This window comes from Antedon bifida, chromosome 1, assembly GCF_963402885.1.
Source record: "Antedon bifida chromosome 1, ecAntBifi1.1, whole genome shotgun sequence".
Taxonomy (NCBI): domain Eukaryota; kingdom Metazoa; phylum Echinodermata; class Crinoidea; order Comatulida; family Antedonidae; genus Antedon; species Antedon bifida.
Genome location: NC_136226.1, coordinates 13,803,206 through 13,827,227, shown reverse-complemented (window position 1 = coordinate 13,827,227; position 24,022 = coordinate 13,803,206). Strand labels below are relative to the sequence as shown.

Below are 24,022 nucleotides of genomic sequence, written 5' to 3'. Positions count from 1 at the left end.
AAATAAAAATCATAATTTTCTGTGCATTCTTGTTGAGCAAAGACGGGGAACCATGAAAGGATTTAAGTGTCTTTCCTCATTAAAAAATAACCCAATGTTTGAATATTTTGCCAGCTCTATTCCATTCAACTTATCAAATCACTCTTTTATTCTTACTCCTGAGGACGAAGTATATTGAGAAACTAAACAGTTTTTTTCAGAACTCAATATGTGGTGTACTGCCAACTTTATATCAGACATTCTTTTATTATTGTAATGTAACTACTTTAATATAAAGTAAAATCTACGTAAACTGTATGCTACTACAGTACTCTCGTGTTAATTAAAACAGCAATAGTAAAAATGGGAGAGTAAAAACCCATTATTAAAATTGGTATATTACACATTACAAAAAGCATCTTACTATTTATAACAAATGTAATTTTACAAATGAAGTAGGTCAACCTTTTATCAGAAGCACAAAATACTGTCAGAAATATAAAAAAAATTGCAGTTTAATTTCCACTAACAGATAATGAAACAATCGCTGATCGTAGAAGATACGTAGTTGTACTATAGAAGGCCTCTTGATGGAGAGATAAGTTTGTCATTAACAAATATGTTTCTTTCTATTTTTCATCAACTGTAAAGCACCAAAAAACTAAAGGGAATTAATTATCTATTATTATCGGACAAACTTTTATTGATAGGTTAGCGGGAATAAAAAATAGGTATTAAAATAGAAATTGATTGACTATGTATAGCTTTATTAATTATAATTAAAAATCATCAACTATAAATGCACAATTTGTGCCAGAAATCTTTCAAATAATGCAAACTTTATTAAGAGAACACTTTCCTGTGAAACAAACATATAGCTCTAAAAAAACTTTTTTTTTAAACTGTGGCTAACTCCAATTCAGGAGAAACCCTATAAAGAGGACACTTTGTTCTATGGTCTTCGGGTGTCTCTTTAATAGGGTTCTACAGTAATACTATAAATATATTGTATAAATATCTGGTATAGAGGATTCATACCTACATACAGATGCAAATAAAAAAAATAAATCATATTAACGGAGACATTTAGGGAATCATTAATGTTAAGTGGGATTTAAGAAGTTCAATAAACTACTGTATTTAATACTAAATAATCAAACTTTAGCTACAGAGTAGTACATGGTCTCTTTTGCTCCTTTTATATAATTATTGCACAAAATGACTGACCAATCAATCATAAATCCTAAGCGGCAACGAATAAAAAGCAATATTGTAATGTGAAGTTTAGCATGAAATCAACGCTGGGCATGACCTGACACATATTTAATATTCTGGATTAAAAACGAAAATAACGATTGGAAACGAGGCAAACAGCTAAAGACTACAACACACATCTGTCATAATAAAGTACAACGCAAGTCAGTCGAAGAATGAATTTAGGCTTCATTGAACACTATAATAAGATTGTAAAGAATAAGATGATGGTCACTAGCGTTGACGTTGATGGCTAGATATCAATCTTATCTTCTAATTAGCATAAATGCAGGTGGTATATTTTTTTCCAATAGCCCAGTGAGTAAATGGCTAAAGATTTCACTAGGCCATAATAATTGTTATTTTAATAGCCTTTAAAACAAATTGCATTACAGTTTCAACTTTCATGTTTGAACCATTTGTTTATAATATGATACATGTACTGTACCTGTACTTTCCCATTCACACCTTTAATCATTACAAAAGTCATGATTAATGTAAGAATTAGTTCAATAATTGTCTGTATGAAATAAATAAAATTATGAACTGAAGATTGCAAACATTTTTTTATAAAACTATTAGTATTTTAACTTCATTCTATTTTTACTTTAAAATATATTGATCTAAAATGAAAAAGATTCTCACCTTGAGGATTCATCCCAGATAGGGAATTCATGTTCATATCCATAACAAATTGTAAGTCCACGGCATACAATAATAAGTTTACTACTATTCCTGATAGTTACTTTCACAAGACTGTTGACGCGTGAAATCCAGCTTTTCAAATAAAGTCCAATGTCGTCACAAAGATTAATAAAACAACGATCCTTGATCAGACATACATTTTAACATTTGAACACCTGAAATAAAAAGAATAGTTTTAAACAATTCAGTTTCTATCACAATTGTACACAAATAATATGTATGATCCAAAGGTGACTACAATCATTCACTGTTGGTTATTACATACTTAAGAATTCTTGGTTGTAAAATTCTGGAATTTAACACCCCTGATTTTGGAGACTTTTACACAATCAGCCGACTGTTTAATTATAAACCTACACATACAGGGGTGTAGAATTGGTTTATTGTAAGGGTATTGTAGCACCTAAAACCTAGTTAAAAAGAAGCCCAGTGGGTTCAATATTTAAAAGAAGTTTGTGTAATTCCTTTTGACATCAACATGATTGAGTCAGGTTTGAGGTGTTTATAGCAGACAATCAATTTACTCAATCCCATGTCTTCTTGTTTTTTACACGGTTTAAATTGTAGTTTTATAATCTCAAAACGATACTTATATCAAAAGAGAACAGAAAAAACACAAATTTATTTATAAATCCATGATCATACACAATATTTTACTTTTAAATATTTTTTTTTAAAATACAGTCGACTCCGCCTAAGTCGAATCTAATGGGACCGGTATAAAAATTTGACTTACGCGAACTTCGACTTACAGATTTGCAAAATAATGCCTAGGCCTAGGTTCACTCACTAGCCGCGCTATGGCTAGGCCTGTAGTAGACCCTGCCCTGTCGCGATCGCGGCCCACGCGATGAGCCTTCTTGAATTGAGTTTGCTTAGCTAGGCCTAATAAATGCTAAGCCTCTTTTATCGGCAATGATAAACTGTATTTTCTTTTATGGTTTAAGCCCGAAACAATACGAAAACATATAATAAATACATTTCGGTTCTTATTCGAAATCGGTATCCATTGTTTATTGCCATCTGTCTAGCACAAAATGGGTGCCCACAAAACGCCGCTCAAGTTCTCAACTCTGAAACAACTCATACACTATACACTAGCGCGCAGAGCCATATATATAAAGAGTTACGACATTGAAAATTAGAAGCCATTTTTGTGTCAAAAAATTCGCACGCTGAGGGCGCGCACGTCTATTTTGTATAGCGTTTTCCTGTAGTTCATGCGTTATTTTTAGATTTTTTTTTTCTATGAAATAACGCTTATATTCCGTTTTTATTTTAGTAATTCATTTTTTTAATGGTATTAATTTGGTAGCATATATATATTGTGTCTATAATAACAAAATAATAAATGCTAGGGCCTACATGCAAGTCAGGATACATCAAAGCATGAACCAATACAAAAAACACAAATTCACCCCTCTTTTTATACAGTATATGGCTCTCTGTGTGTTTTTGACACACACTTTCAGAGACTCGTTCATCATTTTATTTGTAATAATTTGCCTTTATTATTTTAATATTGTTCATACCCTATTCAATATATTAACAAATATATCCACGACACTTTATTATTTTATTTAGTCATCAAAGCATGCATTATGTATTGAAAATATTACATAATTGTTATTAATAGGACGTAGTTATGTATGATACATGATGTTTCGTTCCAAAATCAATCAATCGAACTTTATAATGTACTAGCGCACGCGCGCGCAATATACTTTGCCGAAAGTACTTCTGTACGCTGTGCACATCGATATTTCACCGTAAAATGTGAAATTACATTTTTTTAAATATAAGAAAAAGTTTAAAGTATTTTGTTGCTCCTATACTTTACATGCATTAACGGAGACAAGTTTGACACAAATTGATCTGCATATCACGTGACTATAATCCAATGTCGTAACTCTTTATAATATATGGCTCTGCTAGCGCGAGTTGTAGGACGCCACCTATACTATACAACCTGCTTGAGAGAACCGATATGGTCCCATATTATCCCCTCTGTCGTTTGTTTATCAAATTACGTACGTTTCATCGGCTTTTTTAGCGCATTGTTGCCGCGTGATTTGTGACTTCGACTTATACGATATAAATCACTAAATAATGTGTGTATTCGGACCGCAAAAAGACGTCGACTTAGACAAATTTCGACTTAGAAAAATTCGACTTACAAATAAAAATTACACAGTAATGTATAGGAAAGAATTGGGACTTTCATAAAAATTCGACTTTCACGATTTTTCGACTTACGCGAATTCGACTTAGGCGGAGTCGACTGTATATTATGTTTACTGAAGAAACATCAATAACTTATCATCATGAAAAAAAGTTTGTACAAATGGAAAATCTTGCACAGTAGTTAACAATAATCTCACACTCATATCTTACAAGGGAAACACTTCTAACAAACCCTTGTTCAAGTAGATATTCAAGAAACCCACTTTTTTAAAGCTTGATTTCTTAGGAGGTCAGAGTTATACTACTATTAGCTAGTGTACCATGGCAAATGCAGGCAACGTGCTTTATATCTGAATCCCCTGAAATTTGCATTAAGTAGAATAATATACTAAGGAAATGATAGGCCGTGAACCGGAGAGATTTCTGGGACATTGACAGGATAACATACAATGAGACCGATGCACTACAGTGGACATAGATTAGGAGATATAATACAATGATCCAGCCCGCAGAGGAATCGTGTCTTATATTCAATCAAAGGTTCATTTATTTCAGATCCGTACGACACTTAAATTTAAGTGCACTCGCTAAGTAACATCTTAACATTCATTTTATTTAAATGTAATAATGTGTGTATGTGTGCAAGAAAGCACATTGATTAAATAAAAACTTTATTCATCTTCATGAAATACATTTTGGATGTACATCAATTTCATTGTAGAAATAAATGAAAAATGAGTAACAAAGAACATAAAATACAAATGTTAGTTTGTCATAAAATATAGTACAAAGTTATAAAGTATTGAAAGCAGTTACAATATATTAAATAGTAAGCTTGATCAGAATTACACATTTTGAAATTCCTAGAAAATTGAGCAGAGAAATAAACGAGTTCAACATATATGAATAGTGTACCTTTTATTGTACCCAATAGATGGTAAAATAATGTGTATAAATGAGTACAGAACATACAAATAGCAAGGTTCTCATAAAATATAGTACATACTTCTAAATCTAATGCATGTACTATACTACTTTCCAGGAAACATTTGACAAAAAACTAATGTAAAAAATGTCTGGTTATCTTGTAAAAACATGTCTAAAACATGTTAATCTACACATTTGGAAAATGACCATCTTATCCCTCTGACTAGTTCGTTGACTCATCATATTTGTGTAAAAACGTGATGCGAAAAATATCTAAGTTGATGGATATCGAAGAAGAGTTTCTATGAAAATGACGCAAATAAGTATGAAGTGAATGAACTCAATTCAACTGTATATTGCTAAAGTAGTGAGACTGGCCATGAGGGGATTTTTTATCATTACATTGCGGCTAGGGACATTAATCAATTATTATTGGAGTGTTGTGGATTATGAATTGTGTTCATGTGGTGTCTAGTGTTTGTGTATGAATGGGGTAATAATAGCAATCCGACCTATACACATACTAGAAGAATGAGTGGAATATATAATTATAAACAATTTCAACCATTCCATTTTACCATTTTACATTACAAACCAATAATTATGATGTAAACGAACACTATTGTTTGCCATCATTATATTTCCCTAGATATTTTCTGTTAATTATTATTTTGCTATACAGATGGATACAGTTCAGCAACCTCAATGAAGTTATTTAGAACTTTAACAACTCTGTATACATAGCATATATAGCAAATAGCAAAATATATATTTTGCTATAATTCTAAATTCTTTTAAAAAGTGGCAGTCATAACAGTCTAGTACTTTACTGTAGCAACTGCAAACTGGGAGTTTTTCTACATCAAATATTCTTTCTGTCTGACCGAGTCTCTGTCTTCCTCTCTTCGCCCCTCAACTTTTAAAACATAATCATCGGATGCAAAATACCAGGGGGATTGGGGAACTTTTATTACCCTGTACAGTACCTTATGGCACTCCAGCCTACATTTGCAGGTGATTCAATTGGCCATTTGTGCTATTTAAGAAACCTTTTATGACATAAAACTAAATGTACACGATCTAGATTTTCTTTGGGGATGAAAGTCATTCACACCATCATAAAATGGCATGCTAAAATATAAATGTTACAAATTATGTTCTTTTTAACTTTAAATCCCTAATGAAATGTCATGGACATTTTGATGCATACTTTTAGTCATTAGTCTTCAGAAGATTTTTAGAGTAAAGAGGATATTACTAAAAATTAGCATATCATAAAGTATCGGCATTTAAAAAGTAAGCCATATCATAAGCAAAGTACATTAAACCTCAATGCACATATTATGAGCTTATTGTAAAATGTTTTGTATAATTATTTGCATATTATATTATATATAAGTTTTTTCATAAACTGGGGGAAAAAATAATGAACGCTATAAATTTAGTATTTTAACTTGAGGTACAGTACAGTTACCATATGTTTCTCAACTGATAAGTCATATTTTTTAGCCAAATTTAAATCATATCATGAAACAACATTGGTCTAATGGTGGGCATATGCATAAAGCAGAAATCTCCAAGGTCAAAATTTTGGTTGAGCAAATTTCTCAATTTTTTTTTCATTACTTTATATCCTAGATTGGCAGAAATATTTCTTAATTTTGTATTTAACATGTTAAAATTTCAATTTTCATGAGATGTAATACATTTTTTGAAGTACAGTACAAACTACAATACAAAATAGACTGGCTTTTGTGTATGAAAACAGAATCCATACATAATCTACGTCAATCATTATTCACCTGCATTCGACACAAATTACAATTGGCATTTTAACTCTGTGTATAAAATTAGGTTAAGTAATTATATCCAAAAAGAAATTAATGTCGCAAACATATTAAACTAGCTCTAATGAATGTTTTCAAATGTCGACTGATGTTGCCTTTTACAGTATATATTGTCAGAAATTGGAACGACAAAGAGCTTTAAGAAATATGTCAGGCAACTGATGGAAAGATTTTAAGTTCAAAGGTTAAGGATGTATTCTAACTGAATATCAATTTTTATGAATTTCCCTACACAAAAACTGTCCACATGCAAATGACACATACTGAATGTATGCAGGCAAACTTGATGGCTTATAGGAAGGGTATATGCATTTATGTCATCACAACACTTTCAATATAGTCATCACAAAAAGATAAGGTAAAATGTTATACCTGTCTCATACAGTGCAATAGTTGTGTGTCTTTGTGATGACGGTGACAATCTATTATTTGGCCATAATTATAATAAGCTATGGGTGAATAACATACTGTAACCATTTACACATTTTACATCAAAACAGTAGCCTAAAATCTAGTGAAAGTAAACATCACAATAGTAATGCAATTATATATCAGATTGTTATCAACATCAAATATAAACAAGCTGAATCATGCCCTAAGTTAGTAGCAATAACAATAACAAACATTTTCTTACTTGTTTGTAACCTTTCAATTAAAAATAATGTTCAGCGTAAAAACCCTAAAGGCAAGAAGGAAGAAATTATCCAACTAATAATTACTAGTACACAAACCTGGCTAGGTTACCCGAGTCCAATGTATAATGAATAGCCATTTATGTGGTGTTTCAGCGCCTCCTGGCTAGCAGCAGCATGACCTACAGACACTGTTCAGCAGGAAGCTAGTTATTTTTCCAGTTGGCCTTGAACCTCAAAAACAGAAGATCTGAACAATACTGGGCAAGTGAAGCTCACTGACCCTGATAATATGCAATTAAACAGAGTGCAAATAGCTCCAGCACCACTGACTGATACCTAGTAGCAATTAAAATGCTCATGCACAGCTGTGTGCGCAGTATGGCCCTCATCATTATGTCCTGTTGCAGTTTTAAAATCTACCACATCACCCTGGGGCCCAATTCTGTTAAAAATTACCCTGACCTTCAGCAATTTTATATATCATAATATATACAGACAAGTGCCTAGACTTTAGAATCAACATGGATGTTTCAAATTGTTTGTAGTAATGTTGCACTATAGGCCTTACCATAATATTTTAAAATAGGTACAGTAGCTTTGATTTGAAACCTAGAATTGACCAAATTGGGTCCGAAAACTTGACAAAAGTTGATAAACCAAACTCAACGTATGCGAATTAGTACCTCCATATGACATCATACAGTAATTCCCAGGTCATAGGTCGAAAACTGACATTAAACAATTTATTTCTCCATGTATCAACATTCAAAACAATGCGTCTTTTTTAAAAAGATCAAGTTATTGAATTATTGTACATTCCCAAACGTGTGTCTTAATCTATATACTTATTGTTCACAAATACTCTTAATATTAAAATTAGTAAAACTGTAAAATTAGTATTAAGCAACCTGGTATTATCGATATTTACTATAATGTACACTTAATTTTTTAAAAATACTTAAAGCCCCCTTCCCTACGTTTTTTAGATCTAATTTAAGATCACAAACTATATTTAATGTAAAAATAATACTATATGGTCCTATTGCGATAACTTTTTTCGTCTTTAAACGGTTAAAAATGTGAAAAATAAGTCGATTCTAATAATTATAGCGGCCCGCTATAAATCCCAAAATGCATTGCGCGCGGATTGATATTTTTGTTTTTCACCTGTAATTCGCCCACTTTTCGATCGATCGTGAGGCCAAAACAAATGGAAGACTCCTAACTTTTCAGCGAAAATACCGGGTTTTCCCCAATTTGTATCAACGGAGTCTGGCAAAAATAGAAAGACAATTAATGCAGCAACTATACAACTTCAGGCTAGGTATATAGCTAGCGTACGATGTTCGTACGTTACCGATGTTTACCAGCTAGGCCTACAAAACTAAGCCTAGCTAGGCTAGGCCTAAGACCGTCCACGAGAGGTCGATCGCCGCGAGCTACTTAGGTAGTGCATTGTTTCTCACTTTTTATCATAATTTACCATAAAACGTACATTTAAGACAAGGAATGACATGGTTTAATGTTTTTAAAGTAATATATATGTATTATTTTTACAAAACGTCACAAATTGTAGGGAAGGGGGCTTTAAAGTAAACCATCGTTAGAAAACAATGACAAAACTATGTTGAATACTGTATTCCAAGTTTATTTAACTTTAGAAGCACAACGCCTGTACTTAAGTAAAGAAAAAGTTAACAAATTATAATATCGCATCTTGGCTTCCGCACTTGACTTATGTTGTAATCCACAGACTTTGTCATAAGCTCTGCGGTGCCAAGTCTCCTATACTTGGTGGTCTATATCCAGTGAACCGTATTACCTATCCAGAAACAATCTACTCACCATTGAAAACACATAGTATTATCTAAGGCATGAATGGTATTAAAGTAGCATAATGTAATTTTTACTGTGCACGTTGCAGAACAATAAACATGAAAAACGTAAGAGGGCGCCTAGTTTATCACCGTAGAACTAGTTCAAGGCTGCTGATGCATAATTCGTTTGGTTGAATTAATCCTTTGATATCTCTCCCTAGGATATTTAATGTTACGGCTCACACATCAATGAGCATAGAGTCACTGCTCTTTGAATTGATGCAATGTAATTATTGCAAAATCTAGAATCCTTATAAAAAGTTTAAATCTTTCTGAAACAAAAATTTACAATTAAGTAGAAAGGGTGGGTGGTGTAGCAGGAATGTAAACACTATTCTTCAATAATTGGTGATGTTATGTAAAAGTAATTTGAGATACAATATATGTAATATATACAGTAAAACCCCTATTAAGGGGACACCTTCGGGATCCAAGTGTTCCCTTAAAAGAGGTGTACAATGAACAGGGATACTATCTATTGCATTTTAAATTATTTAAAGGTAAAAACAAACAAATAATTCCACAACATGTGAGCTTATACTATAATAGAAATAATTTATAATACCAGCAAATACAGTATTATGGTTAAATGTCAAATTTATTAAATAAGTAGAGAAAGTATATTGTTAATGTATTGTACTATACTATAGTGCTTCTGATGCACTCATCAATGACTTGGTATATTAATAGCAATCATATGACGCATTTCAGAACACAGAGATCAAAAAGAATTATCAAGTTTAAAAAATGAATGAAACTTCACAAATCAATGACTAATATCAAGTAAACAGTTTTTTTTTGCAATGAAAAAATCGCTAAATACAGTTTATTAAAGTGATTGAATCAGAAAGCAACTATTTAAAGGTATATTTCAAAAATATCTGTATTGGTATAACAACTAATAACAGAATAAGTTTGAATACTACTGAGTACTTTTAGCAAGTGAGTGGCCGAGCGGTTAAGACAGTGGAATCGTAATACGCAGCCATAACATCAGCAACGGCAAACTCATACTAGGGGCATTCCACAGTATTTGGTCCGTGGGTTTAAAAATTTCATTTACTGATTTTGATGTAACTCTTGGCCATTTCTCAAAGTAGACATGTTGAAGTTTATTAAATAACATTTTTTTTATTTTTCTGATATTGATTTTTTAAGTTATTGAATATTAAATATGAAAAAGTCATATTTGGCGTTACGGACGGGACATTTTTAATCCTATTTATTTCATAAACTATGCATCTTATTACTGTTTTTTCAACAGATATAGTTACTTTATGTCTCAATAATACATAATCAAGTATTTAATTAAAATTTTGTTGTTTATTAATTTCATAAATCCATTTCAAATTCATAAATGTCCCGTCCGCGACGTTTTAGGCGGTTTTTTTACATTTATTTTAAAAGTAATGATGCAAAAATCTTGATATTTCATTTTCTCCTCCTGAGGACTATATCTCATTATATTATGAACAATTTTTTTGAAAATTTTAGATTTTGATGAAAATATCATATTTCAAAAATATATTGTTACGGACGGGACATTTTTGTTACAGACGGGACGTATCATTTAAATCCTAATTATTTCACAAACCATGCATCTTTTGAACATTTTTTTGCCAGATATAGTTACTCTATGTCCCTATTGTACATATTCAAGCATTTTATAACACATATTTTGTTTATTAAATTTCATATATACATTTCAAAATTCATAATTGTCCCATCCGCGACATTTTAATAGTAGTTTTATGGTGTTTTTTACATTTCAGTTAAAAGTACTGATACCACAATTTAATATTTTGTTTTCTCCTTTTAAAACTATATGCAATACATTATAAACAAATATTTTGAAACTTTTGGTGAAAATATCATATTCAAAAATATATTGATGACATTTTTCGTAGGCACGGGACAGACATTTTTGTTAAGGACAGGACATATCATTTAAATCCTTTTTATTTCATTAAAACCATGCATCTTGTTAACATTTTTGCCCATAAATATACTGCAGTTACTTTTTTTTCAAAGTAAGCTCCAATTATTCATAATAAAGTATTTTATTAAAATTGTTTATTAATTTCATACTTGCATTTCAAAATTCATAATTGTTACTTCTGAGACATTTCGATTGGGGGTTTTTCCTCACTTGTGTTTATTGAAGTAATGGCTTTAAAATTGTTATTTAATTCCTAATTTTGAATCTTAATTTTCAACTCCTGAGGATATTAAATTGCAATAGATTTAAACAAGTTTTTTTATTAAAAAAACATTACTATCAAAATTTATTGAATGTTACGGATGGGACATTTTTTTTATGGATGCGATGACAATATTGTAAGAATTAAAAAGTGTTTTTGTACTGTAGGCTGAGAAGTACTGTATAAAGGTGTTAACTGTTGTTTATTAATCACAAAACATTGTGGTCTGTATTTAAAATAACAATCCACAAAAGAACAATACCTAAATCCAAAACAACATGACCAGTATGAATGGGAGTATTGGGTGCGGTCATCGCTTTGTAGATTTCATTCTTTGGTGAATTTGCAACCAAGAACCTTTTATAAATCAGATACTAAATAATTAAGATTGAATTTTAATAGAAGTAGGCCTACAGTTATTAAATCCAAGCAAGGATAGAAGAAAATTTCAGATGCAACTTGGCTCCACTAACAAATTCAGACGTCAAACGCCAACGCCAATTTTTAAAGATTCGCCTTAAATGTGTTAATATCTTGAAGTCTTGTTTAATATGCCAAGCATAACTTTTATATTAGTGTAAATAAATATTTTGATAACATTTTACAATATTGCTTCTCGTTATAACTCTTCGAATAATTAATTTTATAAATAATATTTCATATTTATGAATTTTAATATTTTCACTTGACATAAACTTTTAAACAGTGTTTCAAAGGTTGAATTATATTTTGATTTGTAAATAAAAGATTACATTGATGTAAAAAACTTATTTTAAAATTTTTTTAATAGCAAAATTATACAATTTTTTAACGTGGACAAAGTTGTCCTGTCCGCGACGTTAGAAATGTCCCGTCCGTAACGACATATAAATCATATTTATTAATAAATTTGCAGTTCAATTTTTATAATTAACATTCAGTTATCTAAAACAACTATCTGGCAACATAATAATACAAAACAAATTTTAAAATCTCTTTTAAATGAGGAGAAATATTACAATACGTAAACCTTCTCAAAAGTCATGTCCATTTGCCGTCCCATCCGCGACGCATACAATTTTCATAATAAAATTTTTTTTGTACAGTCTTTTTTCTTTTTTTGACTTTCATAATAAACATTGGCCATATATGTATACATTTATTCTACTTTGAATCTTGTATTCTTTTTTATTTCTAAGATATGTCTAGTTATATTCTCAAAAATGTCCCGTCCGTAACAAAAAAATACTGTGGAATGCCCCATCTATAAACTGGGCTATCTAGGAGAAGTCTTTGACCCAGTTTAAAGAATAAATAAAGTACATACTAATTAAAATGTAGTACAAAATTTGCCTCCTTCCTTCCCTCTCCTCCCCAGCAGCGGAAACAGGAAAAAATTTCAAAATAAATGGCATCACCTTCAAGCTGATGTTTTCTGTCTCATACAACAATTTGTATCCAATTTTATTATAAGTTTAATAAAGATTTATGAGCCTTAAAATGTTGATGATTCAGATTTGTTGTTAACATGATTCTTCTATTTTATATCATACAGTAGAAATGGTTGTCATGTAACTGTGCTAGGTTTATTAGGCAAAGGTTACACAGTATAAAGTTCTTCCGTCTGGCCTAACTTCTTTCAAGTTTTCCACCTTATGTTTCATCTACATTTCTATTATTAAAGGCTATTCTAAACTCCAAATAATTTTCATAGAAAGCTATCACTATTTTTGTTACTTTACTGTTGGAAACCAATGTATTGTCTAATTTTGCATTATTTATTATAACTGTAAACATGCTGTATCACACGTACACTCTTTTGAGTATAATGCACTTATAAATAGAAGTGGAACCCAAGCTTGACCTTTTGTCATAAAGCAAGTGAAATATATCTTATAAATTAATATTGGTTAATTACTATACGATTAGAAATGTTGCACTATGTACAGAGTAATATGGTAATATGTATTGAATGTTTAAAATATCAAGTCATTGACACTGATCCGAAATCATGTAAATCTCAAAATCCTTGAAAAAGGATTTCATCTTCATGAATCCCCTAAAACATGCAGAATAGAAAATGAATCCACACACAAAAACCGGCTCAATCATGTGAATCAATAATAGATAAACATGGCTTTGTTTGTGTTCCGAAATGAGCGAAAATAAAAAATCTGATTATAGCGCAATCTGCTATAATTCTAAGCCAACAAGACTAGTAAGTAAGCTTGGTTGGAGCCAAGATTACTCCTCAAAATGGCATCATATCAACTTGCAAATTAAACATTATTTGTCGGCACAAATCTGTCAAAGAAAGCAATTACAACACTGTCTAAAAACAATAATGATTGCAGATATTCTCTTCTCGATATTATCTTGGTTAGAAAACAATAATTTCAATTATTAATAATATAATATTATATCAAATGATATTTTTTTTTTTTTTGAATGATAATATAGGCTTATGATTGTCTTATATAGCACTTAATAAATGTTTCTACACAAAAAAGAAAAAATAAATATACTAAAAATAACAAAAAGATGGTAAATGACTTAGATAAATACTTTTCACCAGCTCTGCTTTTTAGTTCATTGAAGTGCCCAAATGAGAGCACGAGAACGGGAAGAGAGAGCTCCCCGAAAGAGAACGCACAGGAGCTCAAGAGATAGAGGAATCCAAGAGTTTTTTTTTTGTTTTTTTTAAACCCATAAAATCAAATACAAGGCTTCTTTCCTGGAAGTTGGTAAGGAAGAGGTTTAGTTTTTAAGTATGCAACTGTAGGTCAAACTGTATGTTTAATCAACTTTACATTGGTTTTCGTTCATTACTTATTAATTAGGGAGTCAAAAAGGAATTTTGCCATATATTATTCATTAAAGAGCATGTAATTGTTTCTTAAACTTACTGTTATCAGTATAATATTCTTTTAAAATTCTACTTGATTTAATACTTATTTACTTTCAATACATATCTGACCTTTGACATAACATTATTACTACCCTATTTTCCAAATAAACCACTTTATAAGCCATTTTATTATCACTGTTTATTGCCAAACAGGTTCAACCACCAGAAAACATAATTTGACTTTTGACTTTTGGATTGATTGTTGATAGTGATTTTACCCATAACCTACAATTCATACAAGAACAAAAAGTTCTGTATACTTATTTTGTTGGTCATCAATAATTCAGCACAGATTTCGCCCTGGGTTTATGTCCTTATTTTCTTTTTGTTAAAGTGCAAATTATAAGAAGTTAAAAATTGAATTTGTTCATTACATTTTGAATATTTTACTGTACCATGACACATGTTGTTAGTCATGGCCTAATCTGTAAAAAGTTATACTTTGGACTTTGCTCTTCTATATATAAATTTACGTAAGGGCAAAATTCGGTAAATCGCGCGTTATTTCTAGAATGTTTACTGGATGGTATATAAAGTTGGTTCGTACTTTCGATACTGATTTTAACCACCTGATGTAACCCTGTTTACTAATTAAATTGAGTTCGATAATTAGTTATTGACAATTAAAACAAATTTAGGTTCAACGATTTGCCCCAAATAGGGGTGTTTTCCAATCGTGGTATACACTGTCTAATGCATGTCCATCTTGAAAAATACCCGCATACAATAATACGAGGATGATTCGCATTTTCCTATCTCCTCCTACGATAATTATTTTGAATGGCACAAGTTGGTAAATTTATGGGCCCTTGGAGAATAAACATAAATAGTATTGTAATGCTATACAATAGGTATTAACCAATTTTGATCGCCATTTGAATCGCAAATTTCTTATTGTGTGTGTTGGTACTGTTAGATATAATATAAACAAATATATATATATATATAAACTTTATTACTGTGAGTGTGGGTAGCCCCTACTTTTAGATTATAAACACATAATAATGTAATACTTTATTACTGACAGTTGCTTCTCTACGTTTGTATTAATTAATAATTACAAAAAATATAAACGTACTTTACTATTTCAATCGACTATAACAGTGACAATTTTTACAAAGTTATTAAATCGGAAATGTTTTACTCTTTTTAGTGGTATACTATTTATAGGCCTATAAAAAAAAATATTTCGTTACTGAGTGGATAATAAAGAAAAATAAAGAATAATTTAATATAAAGAATTATAGAATATAATAACAAATTGTTCCTCTTTGTACCTATCCTCATCCCCAACCCTCAACCCTAATGTTAGATACAAAACACAAATTGGGTTTGTTTAAATGAGTCCAAATCAAAAATTTGGACTCATTTTGTGACAAGTTTCTCTTTCGGAAGTAATTCTCAGGGTGCTAATTTTGGTTGACTACATAAATCATTGTGTCTATTTATTTGTTTCTGTAAACCACAATGTTTTATAGTCATGCAGTACGTACATTTGAAATATGGTACGCGAGCGAAGAGAGCGTACCATCTAGTACTATAAATTTAGCAACTTTTATTAAGTAAAATTTGATAACAACTACATCTACCTATATGGAAGAAATTCTAAACATAAATCAGATACAGTACAATGACGTCTTTATCTCTCCTCTTTACTCCATCACTATGTAATGCCTAACTTAACTTGTTTTCAGAAGGAATGAGCGAGGATTAATACCTTTGACATTGATGGTAATCATGTAAACCGCAAAACAATGTACTGAACATACCATAATGTCCAAAGGGCGTAGAGAACACGATTTACATTAATTCCATCAAATTATGCCTAAATGGTAATAAAAGCGGGCACTCCAACAAAAATCTAGTATTTTAAAATAAAAAAGCATTATTGGTGTTATGATGTATAGTTTTAGTACTAATGTGTATTTGATCACAACAACCAGGACAACAAGTCATTCCCATTTTTATTATTCCATGGGGAAATCCAATACAACTGTTGGGAATGGGAATATTAACATACTTTAGAACTCATTTTCATTTGGATGGGTGGGCAAAAATATCATTACTACTGCGTGTAAGTATAATATGTAGTACAGTATCACAATTATGCATGTCTATAGAAAAAATATACTATTCACTAATGATATTATCTACTTTTAATAGTAAAGTGGGTCTGGTCAAGACTAATCCTATTAATGAAGGATAGAGAAATGACTGTAATGTTCAAATTTGCCTGTAGAGAAACTATTGTAAAGTTTGATTGTTCATACCTAGTTATTTTGTATGAAATTGCGAGGAAAAGATTTGCATAGTAAGAACCAATTTAGGGAATTCACTAGTTTAATTAATTATTATTCACTAATTTATTTTAACTAATTTAAAAAGTGCTGATGCATAGCATCACTGTCTTTTTAATATTTCATGACCTGTCTACATGATTTTAAAGCCATATATATTTATCAATTAACTATTAAATATTTGAAACATTTTTGTTAATAAGGGTACCTACAAGTTTAAATAATGGTTAGTATACAATGTAGTCTGGAGTTGGGTAGCCGAGTGGTTAGGACACTTGACTGTCATACAGACAGACCCCGGTTAAATTCTTGACAACTCCCAGTATACTCAGCTGTACATGAGTACCTAGTTGAAAATACTAGGGAGGATAAGGCGTCATGGAAAGTAACTGGCCACCCAACCACAAAATGCCTAGGCTTACAGTAGTACAATGAGCTCCTAACAGCTCATTCCCCTATGTTCAGAATGAACACAGGACTCACCATTTATACAATGTAGTAGAAAGTACAGTAAATAACCAGCTATTTTAATATCACGTCCATCATGTTAGACTGGTGACACATCTAGATAACAAGTCATTGTTTAAATTTCATAAATAAAAATTAATAAAATAACCTCTAACATGCAATAATTATCAGCCAGCAAGATTTTACACTTGCTAGTACTACTACTAGTAGTAATTTATGATTGCTTTTAGTATTACCTAAAATTACCTAAGAATGTTGGTTATTGATTTGGACTTTTAGTAGAGTTCTGGCTGAATAATTCTACTAATATTACATGAAATGGTTGGTCATAAGAGTTCACATGAGGACAAATTTAGATTCAGCAACTTTATAAGTTTGTTCTTTTTGTAGTCCAACACATACACACACATGTTGGATGACATTTTAAACATTCAATCCAGGCACACACACACATGATTGATAAACTAAATACTGCCTGACAGAAGTGTATAAAACAGAACCGTATAATTATTGTATTTATCGATATTTCAGTGCCTACATAATTTCATACAGTATTTAAACCAATGCTATCCTTAATCTACCTGCAATAAATGATCACAAATGTATGTACAGTACAGGATGAAGATTAGTATATAATTCAGTAAGCTTTAAATATTCACAAAAAATTACCAAATGAAAACTCACCTTATTTTTTAATTCCTTTATGCCTTTAGCATATTGTTATGCCTCACACACACAACTGGATTAAGTTTCATAAACTGTAGAATATAATGCTTTACCACAGACAGTCAGCTCAATCACAGTTGTTTTGCTTCACAAAGTATTCGTTAGTTAAGTATTCGTTATCAACAAATCCAAACACATAAAACGTTCAATATTCTCCAGACACTGTTCAATATGTTTCTCTGTATAGATAAAACAATAAACAAAGTGTTTAGTTTAAAAGAACACGAAGCGAAGCCAGCACTATAAGTACACACGCACACCAGTGAGCAGGAATACACTTTTACTGGTGTTGTGTATAATATAGAGTGCATTTCACAATAATGACTCAAGGTCACTCCTTACCACTTAGCTTGCTGAAATTAAATCATAAAGGTCACATTACAAGAGTAGAGTAATGGCTAATTATACTGAATAAAATATGATGTATGATTTGTGTAAATCATTTATAATTATTAAAATCCACTCAAAATTAACAATAATGATTGAAACTAAAAATTTTTTAATGAAAGACAACTTCCTTTCGAGGGGGGTGTTTATTACAAACAATGTTTTATGGGGATATTTATTGGAAGGAGGCGTTCATTTAAAGGCAGGAGGCATTTATTCAAAGGGAGGAGGAGGGGCATTTATTCAAATAAATATTGTAATCTGTAAACACTTGATATTAAACATCTCTATCTGTTGTTTTGTGCCTAAAATTACTAATTAAATTAATTAATCAGTAAATCCTGTGATGAAATTAAGGTAATATCTAATCAATAATCAACCTTTTAATACCAAAATTAATATCGTTCATTGAACAATTTATAATTACAAAGTATCTTACACATCTCACAGCCAGATAGTGGTGTTAAATGCTTGTGAATCATAATACATGGTATCTATAATTACAAAGTATCTTACACATCTCACAGCCAGATAGTGGTGTTAAATGCTTGTGAATCATAATACATGGTATAATTACAAAGTATCTTACACATCTCACAGCCAGATAGTGGTGTTAAATGCTTGTGAATCATAATACATGGTATTTATAATTACAAAGTATCTTACACATCTCACAGCCAGATAGTGGTGTTAAATGCTTGTGAATCATAATACATGGTATAATTACAAAGTATCTTACACATCTCACAGCCAGATAGTGGTGTTAAATGCTTGTGAATCATAATACATGATATGATTAACTTCTATACCATCATATAATTAACTTGTGTGTTTATTTACAATTTTGACAAGAACATTTTTGCTCTTTGCATCTATTTTAATAGCCTTATAGTCCTTGTATTCTATCTCTTCCTAAACCACAATACCAGACACTCTTTGTGCGGAGATATCTTCTAATTTTCCCAAAGTGTTTTTAGACTATGGTTTATATGACTGTTTTCCACAAAACATGAATTGTTTAGACCAATTTCTTTGAAACTGTCGACGGGTATCTTTGACCTCTTTGCACTAGTCACCTTCAAACATGTATCAATGAAATACAGCGTACTAATAATATTTAATATTTCAACATTAGTAATGTTATCAGATCAAAAGAAAAAGGAAAAACAATTTAATTTCCATTACTGTTTAGTTTACAATCAAATCATCATAAATTAATATCTCTTAATTTCTACCATCATTATCATTGTGTCTTGTCCATGTATGTTAAATTGGTAATTAAAACTACTTTATCAATATTAATATTGCAGACAGCTGTATGTGAATCAATATGTGTGTCTAGGTCACTGTTATTTTGATATAATGTATAATAAAATACAATATGTTCTTACAAAAGTAATCTGCTTTGATAAGAGGTTCAACCAACTACTAAAGTACTGTACCCTCTACAAAAATAATATGGTTTTCACACTTGGTGTTGATATTATATTACTATACTATATATTTTATATTTATAGTTTATTATATTAAATTTATTTCAAACAGACATAATGACGAGTGAATTTAAATATGACAACAAGTTACAATATTTAACAAAACAAATCAATAATATAGGTAAACTAATTGACGTCAATAATGATTGTTAGATATTGTACAATAATAAATGCATTACTGTGTTAGTGCAATGAAAAAAAAATACAATTTTTAAAATGTGTTACTATTATTCATTTTAATTCATTATACTGTAATATGATGATTGTGACATTAATTTTTCCAGTTTATTCTGTGTTTGTATGTACTGTACTTTTTAAATATTTATTATATCATTTCAAGAGGTACCCACTTCTGTGTTGGGCCATTGGTCCATGTTTCCTCTTGGGCTATTTATCAAATTTTGAATAAATACAAAATAATATACAGAAATTTAACTATGAATTAAGATGGGTGTTGTTATTATATCCCTCCACCCACAGTTGAAAGTTCATCCCACTTTTGTGGGTGACACACAATAGAGATTATGTCACTGTAGATAAAGGTACACCACTATAGATAGGGTATATCATTGGTTGCTCATGTACTGTAATGTACTATTAATATTATTTTATGGCATACCAATTTAATTATTATTTACTACACATTATATAAATGATGGTGGATAATGCCCTGTTATTAATGTACTTTCTTACTCTTCGCATCAAGACAATGTTAAATTTGAAAGTAATAATTTATTAAGAGATAAAAAAAATTCCTTCTGCCAATGCACTTTGTACAATGCATTGCCACCATGGATTGTATCTAAATGCACTTTTAAAGCAGCAGTATTTAAAGAATATTAATAACAAGTCAGCCTATAGTGAGAGAACCAGTTGGTTTTTCTTTAAATTATATTACTTAATTCCCGCATTTCTAAAATCAAAGTATGTATACACAGTACTACTATACTATTTCTTTAATTTGTTAAATTCTTATAAAAATGGGGTTTATAACTTTCTAACTTAAATTTTATCAATATCTAAATGTCATAAATGTAATTACTTTCTCATATTTTAAATTGCCTAAATAAAAAAATACAATACTTTTATTTTTCCGATTATAAAAATAGACCACAAAATATACAATCTTTAACCTAATTTCTCAGTATATGCGTATTAAAAGAATACCTTTGTAAACCCTACTGTATATTCCTTCCATTATACAAAACGCACCAAATTGAAAAGACACTATTGTTTTCTTTATTAACGTGTCCACGATTTAAGAAAACAAAATAGTGCAGTGTATAGAAGGCAATTAGGTTCAGTGTTCTTTTGTATTAAGTTCATTCCCCTATATTGTGGAACTGTTGTCATTGAAGCAGACAACAATAACTTGGACACAACGTGCAGAAATTATTAAAAGATCAATATAAGAATGTAAATTGGTATTCAATTATAGTTTAATCAGGGAAGAGTGAAATTATGGACACATTCAACAACCTGGTAATGAAAACGTTTTAAATGGTAAAATATATTATATAGTACAATATTAGACCTTCATAAAATAAATATTAAACATTAGTAAACATTTCTGAAAATCAATAAGCTACGCCATTATCATTAAAATCTAAATTATGTCAAAAATACTAAGAAATCATATTTTATAATTCTTGTGCTAGGGAATGATGTTTTTAATAGTGGCCTAGAAAAACTGTATGCTTTCAAGAGGCTTTTATAAATTGAACAAAATTTACTATCCAGAGGCAGATTTTTGATTGATTGATGATGATTTTTTGCCTTTAACAATAAAGATTTATTGTTTTTATAATCAGATGAGGTTTAGTAACTTTTTATACTGTACTATGTTGACCCAGCCCAACTACAGTATAGTAATGTAGTAAAGTTAGTCCATGGTCAGACTACTTGAATGACCTTAAAAGAACTCTTGAATGACATAAGTAGTTACATAATAACACCTATTTGCTTTAAACATCTCACACTTGACCATTGATAATAATGAGGACAAACCAAATGTCCAACCTTCAAGCTGTGCAAGTATAGGGATCACCAAAACAAACGCATGTTCAAATAAGATGAAAAGGTTAGGAATAATTGTATCTATTAGTATTATTTCAGTTTATTATAAATGTTCCATTATAAATTATACTCAAAATTATTACCCATAAAACAATACCATCCTTGAACCACCGAAAGTGTGTTGACAACCACAAACAACTTCCTGTGTGACTAATCAGTCATACATGCAAACTTTCATGCTGGTCCCTTAAATCTACAAATTTACAGTAGGCTAGGTATGCTTTTCTTCTCTTTAGAAAACAGTGTACTTTATTGACCTCGTCAAATAAATGGCGACCTCTTTGAAGTCCCTGGTTAGAAAGCCTGACCTATATCAACTACATGCTCATAGATCATCTTATTTTTATTAACAAAAATGCAGCTGAAATAAGATGCAGACTAACATACCAAAAAGAATGAAGTTTGTTACCTAAACTGGATTTATAAAATTCAGTATCAGGATGTTTGATCATTTTTTTTAATCTTGAACATCGAAACATTGCAATCTCAACATGTCTTCCGTCTATTCATTTTTTTTAGTTATTCTTTTTTTATACTTTATCTGATATTATTTAGTGTATCTACCAGTAAAACTGGATTTGACATTCCAAAATATAATTTAAATTATTATTGTTTCATCAATTAGAGATCAAGGTCACACTGAATCTCTCAGCATCTTCCATGTACTGTAGAGTAGCAATTTATATTTATTATAATATATATTTTTTTCAGTACTCAATTCAATAAAAAAAGAAAAATTCAATATGGGTGGTATACAAAAAACAAATTCATATTTGCACACTTTAAGGCTATAAATTTATATATGTTATTAATTGTATCAATGCAAAAGTATGCCCAGTCATATAAATATTAATTTCTACTTGCATTGTAAAATGGAGAAATTTTTAGCAAACTGATATTAATAATATGGGCCTAGAGTCTATTGCATCCAGCAAAATGCAATCGATTAGTAATCAAAGAATCCAAAATGTGGTGTTATTTTAAATATTACAGCCTCTGTAACACCTTACTACACCAACTATATAGTATTGGTTTTTCAATCCAACCAGAGCTATTTTTGGAACCTATAAAATAAATTATCTAGCTCCTCTGCCGACTCTGAAACATAATGTAATTTTATGAAGCTGTAATTCAATGTAATTATGCATTTAAGCTCAGCCAAAATCAGTGTACATCGTTGCTAATAGGAATATACAATGGGAAATCAAGGTGACATGAAGGTTTAAATGTGAACTCAACCAGTACAAGGATTTTCAATTGGTGGCAGGTTAATATTAGCTATACAGCGCTGTCAAGGTCTATCCTATTTTCCTAGTGATATCATTCAACTATTAGGGAGGTTTCGCAACCTTACGAATACGATAACGAAAACGGATACGTCACACATTTGTGAAACTTTTGAGCTGATCCCCAATTCATATTCGTAAAGCGTATTCGTGTTGACGAATATCACCAGTCATATTCGTAACTACAAAACGAGTATAGTTTTTGATCTATTTTGCACATTCTGAATTTGAATCAGGAACGATTCATGATTATAATATAATTATAGATTTATTGAAAGTAATTTACTAAAGTAATTTACTAAAATGCTAGGTCAATTTTGATAAATAGCAGTTTTTAAAGTCCTCACTCGCTTTGATGTTACGCTAGGCCTAGGCAGCCAAGCACCAAGCAACACGTACACGCGCTTCGCTCAAATTTACCGCAGTCATATTTTGGACGGCGCCCTCAATATTTCGTTGCCATGCGAAACAGATTTTTACTGGCTTACGAAAACGAATACGTGTGCGTGACGTATCCGTTTTCGTTATCGTATTCGTAAGATTGCGAAACCTCTCTATTGATTTGCTGTGTATAAAAAAACAAATTACCAGCCCTGTATTATAATTTGTTTTTGTGAAATTCAAATATTTGTATAAAATTGTTAAACTCACAGAAAATATATACACACAATTTATTCAGGACAATTTATTTTAGAAAACAGTTTTTTTATGAATGCATAAAATCGTTAATTAGATGAAAGTTCTGCACAACAAAGTGGTCACATTTAATATGTAAAAAAATAGTATTTTCACC

General features: G+C 30.5%; 1 protein-coding gene across 3 annotated transcripts in view; it reads right to left on the bottom strand.

Annotated features, from left to right (window-relative positions):
• LOC144843286 (retinoic acid receptor alpha-like) overlaps positions 1–24,022 on the bottom strand; it is a 62,167-nt gene that overhangs the window by 31,323 nt on the left and 6,822 nt on the right. Inside the window, exons 2-3 of one of the 3 annotated variants that reach the window (XM_078700083.1) lie at positions 17,946–18,166; positions 1,879–2,093 (exon numbers count right to left, since the gene is read on the bottom strand). In XM_078700083.1, coding sequence (XP_078556209.1) covers positions 1,879–1,921 — 43 coding nt within the window. In that variant the 5' untranslated portion in view covers positions 1,922–2,093; positions 17,946–18,166. Of the gene's footprint in view, positions 1–1,878; positions 2,094–7,627; positions 8,042–17,945; positions 18,240–24,022 lie in introns of those variants that run through there. The other 2 variants (XM_078700097.1, XM_078700087.1) reach the window with 2 other exon arrangements.